Source organism: Entelurus aequoreus, linkage group LG12, assembly GCF_033978785.1.
Source record: "Entelurus aequoreus isolate RoL-2023_Sb linkage group LG12, RoL_Eaeq_v1.1, whole genome shotgun sequence".
Taxonomy (NCBI): Eukaryota; Metazoa; Chordata; class Actinopteri; order Syngnathiformes; family Syngnathidae; genus Entelurus; species Entelurus aequoreus.
Window position 1 is genome coordinate 66,556,083 of NC_084742.1, and position 10,000 is coordinate 66,566,082.

At 41.3% G+C, this 10,000-nt stretch overlaps 2 protein-coding genes across 2 annotated transcripts in view; one reads left to right on the forward strand and one right to left on the reverse strand.

Annotated features, from left to right (window-relative positions):
* Nucleotides 1-7,981, forward strand: part of LOC133662931 (RNA polymerase II-associated protein 3-like) — a 23,171-nt gene extending 15,190 nt beyond the window's left edge. Inside the window, exons 12-17 of the mRNA XM_062067141.1 lie at nt 13-99; nt 167-300; nt 379-523; nt 3,488-3,585; nt 3,646-3,746; nt 7,805-7,981. Of these exons, the coding sequence (XP_061923125.1) occupies nt 13-99; nt 167-300; nt 379-523; nt 3,488-3,585; nt 3,646-3,746; nt 7,805-7,890 (651 nt within the window). The 3' untranslated portion in view covers nt 7,891-7,981. The remainder of the gene's footprint in view (nt 1-12; nt 100-166; nt 301-378; nt 524-3,487; nt 3,586-3,645; nt 3,747-7,804) is intronic.
* Nucleotides 7,982-8,141: 160 nt separating this feature from the next.
* The window catches only part of LOC133661309 (mitogen-activated protein kinase 12-like), a 10,817-nt gene continuing 8,958 nt past the window's right edge, over nt 8,142-10,000 (reverse strand). The window contains exons 9-12 of the mRNA XM_062064438.1: nt 8,653-8,732; nt 8,508-8,586; nt 8,273-8,446; nt 8,142-8,206 (exon numbers count right to left, since the gene is read on the reverse strand). Coding sequence (XP_061920422.1) covers nt 8,142-8,206; nt 8,273-8,446; nt 8,508-8,586; nt 8,653-8,732 — 398 coding nt within the window. The remainder of the gene's footprint in view (nt 8,207-8,272; nt 8,447-8,507; nt 8,587-8,652; nt 8,733-10,000) is intronic.

The following is a 10,000-nucleotide window of genomic DNA, read 5'->3' on the forward strand; positions in this document are numbered from 1 at the left end:
GTGTGGTGTCAGGATAGCGTTCCCGACGGCTTTCTGCAAACATCCGGCCACAGGACAACTGTGCAGCCTGTGGACAAAGCAGCTCATCTGCGCTCCACAGTGAGTCAGTTATCTTGTTTTCCCCCCGTTGTGCACCTTTTCACACGTCCCTTCTAATTGTGCTCAGAAACCTTTGAGGAGGATGGACGTAGAGGAGGTCAGTGGTAAGGTGGCGGTACCCCAAGTGCAGTCAGGCGGGCCACAGGAGGCGGCGAGGGACCCCGAGGGCGGTTCTGGCTCTATGACAGACACCCAAAACCCGTCAGTTGAACAATCTTCATGATATTTGAAAGCCCAATCGTGCTGTTATTGAAATCAAATGTCTGTTTTGTCATTAAGAGAGCTGACAAGCACAAAAAGCGAAGAGGAAACTGTCCATCCTCCATCCGTCCCGCTGCCTCCTCCAGCCTGCAGAAGTTTTCAGTTCGAAGCCGACCTCCGCACGATTGGGAACCAGCCGGAAGTGGTGTACAGATACTTGAAGGTAGGGCTGGGCGATATGGCCTTTTTTTAATATCTGGATATGTTTAGGCCAAGTCACGATACACCATATATATGTGTATATGTTTAGTCCATGTCACGATACACCATATATATGTGGATATGTTTAGTCCATGTCACGATACACCATGTATATGTGGATATGTTTAGTCCATGTCACGATACACCATATATATGTGGATATGTTTAGTCCATGTCACGATACACCATATATATGTGGATATGTTTAGTCCATGTCACGATACACCATATATATGTGGATATGTTTAGTCCATGTCACGATACACCATATATATGTGGATATGTTTAGTCCATGTCACGATACACCATATATATGTGGATATGTTTAGTCCATGTCACGATACACCATATATATGTGGATATGTTTAGTCCATGTCACGATACACCATATATATGTGGATATGTTTAGTCCATGTCACGATACACCATATATATGTGGATATGTTTAGTCCATGTCACGATACACCATATATACGTGGATATGTTTAGTCCATGTCACGATACACCATATATATGTGGATATGTTTAGTCCATGTCACGATACACCATATATATGTGGATATGTTTAGTCCATGTCACGATACACCATATATATGTGGATATGTTTAGTCCATGTCACCATACACCATATATACCGTAATTTCCGGACTATAAGCCGCTACTTTTTCCCCTCGTTCTGGTCCCTGCGGCTTATACAAGGGTGCGGCTTATTTACGGCCTGTTCTTCTCCGACACCGACGAAGAGGATTTCGGTGGTTTTAGTACGCAGGAGGAAGACGATGACACAATGATTAAAGACTGACTTTTCATATACCGGTAGGCTGGTTATTTTGATAACGTACAGGCGAGCACTTTGTATTACTTTGCACCGTTGTATTATTTGTACTCTGCACGAATGCTGTTCGCCATGTCAAAGATGTGAAAGTTTGATTGAATGATTGAAAGATTTATTGTTAATAAATGGGACGCTTTGCGTTCCCAAACAGTCATCTCTGTCCCGACAATCCCCTCCGTGGTAGCAGGAACCCCTATATACTACGGTAATTACACATCAAAACCCTGCGGCTTATAGTCGGGTGCGGCTTATATATGGAGCAATCTGTATGTTCCCCTAAATTTAGCTGGTGCGGCTTATAGTCAGGTGCGGCTTATAGTCCGGAAATTACGGTATGTGGATATTTTGCCTTAGCCTTGAATGAACACTTGATGCATATAATCACAGCAGTATGATGATTCTATGTGTCTACATTAAAACATTCTTCTTCATACTGCATTAATATATGCTACTTTTAAACTTTCATGCAGAGAGGGAAATCACAACTAAAAGTGTATTTATTAAACAGTTATTAAGCAGTGGCACAAACATTCATGTCATTTCCAAAACAGAAAGTGCAAGATTGTCAGAGACATTTTAAAACAAGCTATGAGTGCACTTTTGTGCATGATGTCACTAAGATGACATATCAAAACAACACTAAATTAAAGTGCACTTTTGGTACAGAATGCCACTACAATAGTTTAAAACTAATAAAGTGCACTTTTGTGCATGATGTCACACAAGATATTTCAATAAGTGTCAAATGAAAATGAGCTGCATAATAGGAAATCAAATAGTGTATGTCCTTCGCTATGTGGTAGGTTCCTGCGGACGTTATCTCCTTCTGTTGTTGATTTTTGTTTGAAATTTTTCTTCATACGGTGTTGATGTGGAAATGGTTGCTTGGGCATTTTGTTGGTGTGGCACCGGCCGAGATGTTGACATGCAGAGTTTCAAGCACTCTTCATTCTCTAGCGGGTGACTTTTCAAATGATGCTACATATTAGCAGTAATGCTACTTTTTGTAGCAACGCTTTTGCCCCACACTTGACAAACAGGCTAGACTACTGCAACGCACTTCTTGTCGGGATCCCCAGCAAGAACATTCAGAAGCTGCAATACACACAGAATAGTGCTGCTAGGATCCTGATGAGAGTGCGGAAATATGACCACATCACACCAATTCTCAAATCCCTTCACTGGCTTCCTGTTCCACTCAGGATTGAATACAAAGTCTCCCTACTAACCCAGCAGTGCCTCCATGGTAATGCCCCCCTCTACCTCAAAGAACTACTCACCCCCAAATACTCCACACGACACCTCCGCTCCGGACAGGCTAACCTCCTCCAACCTCTGTGGACAAAGCTACAAACAATGGGAGCCCCCAGTCTGTGGAACGCTCTACCTGACCACCTGAGGGCACCACAGACTGTGGATGCTTTTAAAAAGGCTTAAAAACCCTTCTTTTAAAAAAAAAACATTTTTTTAGATATATGCATACTAGTTCTAGCTATTAGGCTGTTCTAGTTTTTATTTTTTTTTATTTTTATTATCTTTTTATTTTTATTAATACACTGTAGCACTTTGAGGTGGTTTACTCAATGTAAAATGCTTTTTACAAATAAAATCTATTATTATTATTATTACAAATTACGGTTGTCTGTTCAACATCTTCCCGCTTGAACCACCGCCAGACGATGGACACCCGTGCTGTTTTTCTTGGAATTAATTCTTCCTTCATTTGTTACCAGATTGGCACCTTCTTTCTCTCGTATTACCACTCGCACCACAGCTAACGTTACCCATGCCGCTACCTCTCTGCTCCGCGAGGGCGTATATGTATGTGACATATGTGAGAAGGTGCGCTTGTTTTATGTCTCTGTGAGAAGGAGGGACAAGAAAGAGTGATAAAAGCCTGTAGTGTAACGCCCGCAGCTAAATATCAATATACCAATATCACCATATAGTCATTTTCTATATCGCAGAGAGACAAACCCGCGATATATCCAGTATATTCCATATATCGCCCAGCCCTACTTGAAGGTGCAACCTCCTGCTTCACTGCGATGTCATTTCCACTCTGAAGCATTTGTGTTGTCTTGCACGCAGCAAATCAAGCCCGAGGCGTACGCGCACATCTTCCAGAGCTCCCTGGAACCAAACATCCTGAGTCAGATCCTGCAGACGCTGCGGGACTTCTACGTCCGGTGAGTTCCGGCGCATTGTGCCACCCGCCGCTCGGCAGTAACGTCCGACGTATCGTGCAGGAACGAAGCCGCGGGCGTCACGATGGACATTCTGAAGAGTCTATCGAGCGGGAGGCGCTTCGACACGGCCGTCATGTTCATGTCTTCCTCAGAGAAGAAAGGTGGGACACCATCGACTCTTATTAAGGCCCAAGCTGTTTGTTTACATGCTTTTTTTAATTTCCCTTTGCTATTTGGGCTTATTGGACCCTAATTAGAATAAAAACTAAGAATCATCTTTTGAAATTATGTACGTAGTCCATAAGTACACAAATGTGTACTTCATGTTTAGTGACATGCTACTTCTTATTTTTACACTTTTTTATTTTTCCAAATTTCATTGTATGTTATATTCTTCTGACACCACCAGATGGCAGTATAGTGTCCACATAAGCGGCCATAAGACCCCAATTCAGTAGTGTACACAATTTTGGAAATGAAAGCTAAAAGGTGCTGTCCACGCATGTGGCCACTAAGCCTTTAGAGGTTTTAAATATGCAAAGAAAGGCAAATAACGGATTTAAACCCTATACTGTGCCTCTTGCGGTTATTTAACACATTTTCAGTTCAGTTTTACACATTAGAAGATGTATTTTTCCCATATATTGTGAAGTGAGTTATTTACACAGAATTATTCTGTAAATGTTTATTTAAATACCTTCGTTTTATTCCACGGCAGTAAAACGGCTGATCAAACAAAACATAAGTCATGGTCATGGACCCGCTAGCTGCGCGAGCTTTTCTCTCCAATCAGCTAAGACAGAGTTAATAACTCCAAGGCAACTTTTTGGTGAATTTACTGAGGAAATTGTGAAAGTGAAACAACACAAAAAGAATGCCATGGTAAGTTATAATACTAACACAGACACTCGTAAATGTGTTAGCATATTAGCTGATGCTAAAGACTTCGTTGCATTACGATAGCATGCGTCAAAAGACTCCTACTGACATCAAACATGGGACGGTTTAGTAAGTACCAATTGTTTTAGTTGTATAGTAAAACTTACAAACGTTCCTTTGAGTGTTGAATGAAGAATCCATACAAGTAAAAACGCTATGGATGTCTAATGCGGATGCTGTATCGCTCCGTTGTGGTGAAGAAGGAGCTGAGCCGGAAGGCAAAGCTGTCAATTTACCGATCGACCCACGTTCCCATCCTCACCTATGGCCATGAGCTTTGGGTTATTTGTATAAAAAAATACAAAAAAGTATGACATTTTTAAATGTAATTAATTTCATTGACAAGCAATTGTATTATGGTCATACTCTTGTTTGCTAGCGGCTAGGATTTCAGTACTATTGAAGATCTTTGCTCCTTCTCAACTCTGTGGTGATATTCTTTTCACAAAATACAACCAATAGTACGTTAATGTTTAATCTTACTTGTGAAAAATAATCCCCCGATTCCTGTTTTCAACAGTCCACTCATTTGAGCAGGAAAACGCTGAACACCATCTTTGTTTTCTACCTGTCAACTGTCAGTTTAGCATCTTTGTTTTCTACCTGTCAACTGTCAGTTTAGCATCTTTGTTTTCTACCTGTCAACTGTCAGTTTAGCATCTTTGTTTTCTACCTGTCATCTGTCAGTTTAGCATCTTTGTTTTCTACCTGTCATCTGTCAGTTTAGCATCTTTGTTTTCTACCTGTCAACTGTCAGTTTAGCATCTTTGTTTTCTACCTGTCAACTGTCACTTTAGCATCTTTGTTTTCTACCTGTCAACTGTCAGTTTAGCATCTTTGTTTTCTACCTGTCAACTGTCAGTTCAGCATCTTTGTTTTCTACCTGTCAACTGTCAGTTCAGCATCTTTGTTTTCTACCTGTCAACTGTCAGTTTAGCATCTTTGTTTTCTACCTGTCAACTGTCAGTTCAGCATCTTTGTTTTCTACCTGTCAACTGTAAGTTCAGCATCTTTGTTTTCTACCTGTCAACTGTCAGTTTAGCATCTTTGTTTTCTACCTGTCAACTGTCAGTTTAGCATCTTTGTTTTCTACCTGTCAACTGTCAGTTCAGCATCTTTGTTTTCTACCTGTCAACTGTCAGTTCAGCATCTTTGTTTTCTACCTGTCAACTGTCAGTTTAGCATCTTTGTTTTCTACCTGTCAACTGTCAGTTTAGCATCTTTGTTTTCTACCTGTCAACTGTCACTTTAGCATCTTTGTTTTTTACCTGTCAACTGTCAGTTTTCTACCTGTCAACTGTCAGTTTAGCATCTTTGTTTTCTACCTGTCAACTGTCAGTTTAGCATCTTTGTTTTCTACCTGTCAACTGTCAGTTTAGCATCTTTGTTTTCTACCTGTCAACTGTCAGTTTAGCATCTTTGTTTTCTACCTGTCAACTGTCAGTTTAGCATCTTTGTTTTCTACCTGTCAACTGTCAGTTTAGCATCTTTGTTTTCTACCTGTCAACTGTCAGTTTAGCATCTTTGTTTTCTACCTGTCAACTGTCAGTTTAGCATCTTTGTTTTCTACCTGTCAACTGTCAGTTTAGCATCTTTGTTTTCTACCTGTCAACTGTCAATTTAGCATCTTTGTTTTATACCTGTCAACTGTCAGTTTAGCATCTTTGTTTTTTACCTGTCAACTGTCAGTTTAGCATCTTTGTTTTCTACCTGTCAACTGTCAGTTTAGCATCTTTGATTTCTAACTGTCAACTGTCAGTTTAGCATCTTTGTTTTCTACCTGTCAACTGTCAGTTTAGCATCTTTGTTTTCTACCAGTCAACTGTCAGTTTAGCATCTTTGTTTTCTACCTGTCAACTGTCAGTTTAGCATCTTTGTTTTCTACCTGTCAACCGTCAGTTTAGCATCTTTGTTTTCTACCTGTCAACTGTCAGTTTAGCATCTTTGTTTTCTACCTGTCAACTGTCAGTTTAGCATCTTTGTTTTCTACCAGTCAACTGTCAGTTTAGCATCTTTGTTTTCTACCTGTCAACTGTCAATTTAGCATCTTTGTTTTCTACCTGTCAACTGTCAGTTTAGCATCTTTGTTTTCTACCTGTCAACTGTCAGTTTAGCATCTTTGTTTTCTACCTGTCAACTGTCATTTTAGCATCTTTGTTTTCTACCTGTCAACTGTCAGTTTAGCATCTTTGTTTTCTACCTGTCAACTGTCAGTTTAGCATATTTGTTTTCTACCTGTCAACTGTCAGTTTAGCATCTTTGTTTTCTACCTGTCAACTGTCAGTTTAGCATCTTTGTTTTCTACTTGTCAACTGTCAGTTTAGCATCTTTGTTTTCTACCTGTCAACTGTCACTTTAGCATCTTTGTTTTCTACCTGTCAACTGTCACTTTAGCATCTTTGTTTTCTACCTGTCAACTGTCAGTTTAGCATCTTTGTTTTCTACCTGTCAACTGTCAGTTTAGCATCTTTGTTTTCTACCTGTCAACTGTCAGTTTAGCATCTTTGTTTTCTACCTGTCAACTGTCAGTTTAGCATCTTTGTTTTCTACCTGTCAACTGTCACTTTAGCATCTTTGTTTTCTACCTGTCAACTGTCAGTTCAGCATCTTTGTTTTCTACCTGTCAACTGTCAGTTTAGCATCTTTGTTTTCTACCTGTCAACTGTCAGTTTAGCATCTTTGTTTTCTACCTGTCAACTGTCAGTTTAGCATCTTTGTTTTCTACCTGTCAACTGTAAGTTCAGCATCTTTGTTTTCTACCTGTCAACTGTAAGTTCAGCATCTTTGTTTTCTACCTGTCAACTGTAAGTTCAGCATCTTTGTTTTCTACCTGTCAACTGTCAGTTTAGCATCTTTGTTTTCTACCTGTCAACTGTCAGTTTAGCATCTTTGTTTTCTACCTGTCAACTGTCGGTTTAGCATCTTTGTTTTCTACCTGTCAACTGTCGGTTTAGCATCTTTGTTTTCTACCTGTCAACTGTCAGTTTATGCTGCTCGCCGGCTCCTCATCACCACTTCAAGATGGCGGCCCAATTTCTCGTGTCACAGCAGCCAATGCTGCGTCTACTTATAACATGTCTATGGACACCCCTGCTATAAAAGTACTAAACTCGGTACCTATCCATAGTCCTGGGTAAATACAACGCGCGGCCCAATACTGCTTTTCAAAAAAGCAACAAATCTAGCGACATCACGTATTGCTCTTCTCAACGAGCAGCGGGTGCTGCTGTGTTTTTTTGCCATTAGTCTTTTTTAATGCATGGCCTTCTCCCTCCCGCAGTGCTTCAAGAAATATTCGACTTCCTGCTTCAAGCTGACCTGGACAGATCATCCGTGGCGTCCCTGCAGAAGAAGTATGGCGTGTGACCTGTGTATTACTCAGATTAGGGTGCGTTCAGGGACACCGTGGTATAGTAACGCCCTACCGCACACCCCCAGTTGCTGCATTGAACCCATCATGAAATAAAAATAGATTTTTTTAACGCTTTGCTCACTCTTTTTACACAAGATGAGGTCACTGGAATGACGTCACACTGTATTATACAAATCACATTTATTAGAAAAAATAACCATAGAAAATAGTTTTGTGGTGTGCATGTGCAAACGTGTGTGTGCTATCAGAGCGTGGTCTCTCTGGAGTCCTTGGGCGGCCTGAAGGTCAGTACCTCGGTGACGGTGTGCCCTGCGGGAAGACAAAAAGTCACCGTGTGGATTCCCAGGTGAGCTCGAGTGAACGTGCATCCCTTACGTTTCCACTGCTCCAGCGTCAGGTCGGTGTTGTCCATGGTTTGGTCGTACGGCTGCGCCTCGGTCTCCTCTTCCGTGTCGCGGAAGTCTGTGAAGAACGGCAGGTCCAGGGCCTCCGAGGCGCTCGCCCTCTCCTCCGGGTCCAGGAGGAGCATCTTCTCCAGCACGCACACCGCTTGCAGAGCAGAGACACCACGTCAGGAGTGGAACATGAAAAAAGGTGGATGTTTACCTACCATTTGTGCTAGCTTTGGAGAAAATGGAGTGCAAATCTTTTTTGGGCACTTTGGGCAAACCTCTGAGGTAGTTTTTGGCCTGTTGGTAGAGACGATGAACAGTCACTGAACACTTTGGTGTGTTTGACGTCTTCTTACAACGCACATCTTGGCTTTGCAGCTTCACCACAAAGTCAGCAGCAGGCGTTCCTGTGATCTTCATGATTTCTCGCAGCTGGTCCAAGTCTAGCAGCAGCAGCTTGGTCAAGGCCAGTAATCTTTTGCGCTTTTCGCCACGCAAACTAAAGGCCAGTAATCTTTTGCACTTTTCACCACGCAAACTAAAGGCCAGTAATCTTTTGCACTTTTCACCACGCAAACTAAAGGCCAGTAATCTTTTGCACTTTTCACCACGCAAACTAAAGGCCAGTAATCTTTTGCACTTTTCACCACGCAAACTAAAGGCCAGTAATCTTTTGCACTTTTCACCACGCAAACTAAAGGCCAGTAATATTTTGCACTTTTCACCACACAAACTAAAGGCCAGTAATCTTTTGCACTTTTCACCACGCAAACTAAAGGCCAGTAATCTTTTGCACTTTTCACCACGCAAACTAAAGGCCAGTAATCTTTCACACTTTTCACCAGGCAAACTAAAGGCCAGTAATCTTTTGCACTTTTCACCACGCAAACTAAAGGCCAGTAATCTTTTGCACTTTTCACCACGCAAACTAAAGGCCAGTAATATTTTGCACTTTTCACCACGCAAAGTAAAGGCCAGTAATGTTTTGCACTTTTCACCACGCAAACTAAAGGCCAGTAATATTTTGTACTTTTCACCACGCAAACTAAAGGCCAGTAATCTTTTGCACTTTTCACCATGCAAACTAAAGGCCAATAATCTTTTGCACTTTTCACAAGGCAAACTAAAGGCCAGTAATCTTTTGCACTTTTCACCACGCAAACTATAGGCCAGTAATCTTTTGCACTTTTCACCATGCAAACTAAAGGCCAATAATCTTTTGCACTTTTCACAAGGCAAACTAAAGGCCAGTAATCTTTTGCACTTTTCACCACGCAAACTAAAGGCCAGTAATCTTTTGCACTTTTCACCACGCAAACTATAGGCCAGTAATCTTTTGCACTTTTCACCATGCAAACTAAAGGCCAATAATCTTTTGCACTTTTCACAAGGCAAACTAAAGGCCAGTAATCTTTTGCACTTTTCACCACGCAAACTAAAGGCCAGTAATCTTTTGCACTTTTCACCATGCAAACTAAAGGCCAGTAATCTTTTGCACTTTTCACCACGCAAAGTAAAGAGCCCCCCGCCCCCACACACACACACACTTTGTCAAAATCTCCCCAAACTTGTCCGATTCGTTTGTGCTGCAAAAGGCTTTTGTCAAACTAATACCGTTTTTTGTTCACCTTTTATAGTTTTTTTTCTTACTAGCATGTTATTAATCATAACCAAGCGCCCCCCCCCCCCCCCCGGTTAAAACCTCCCCAAA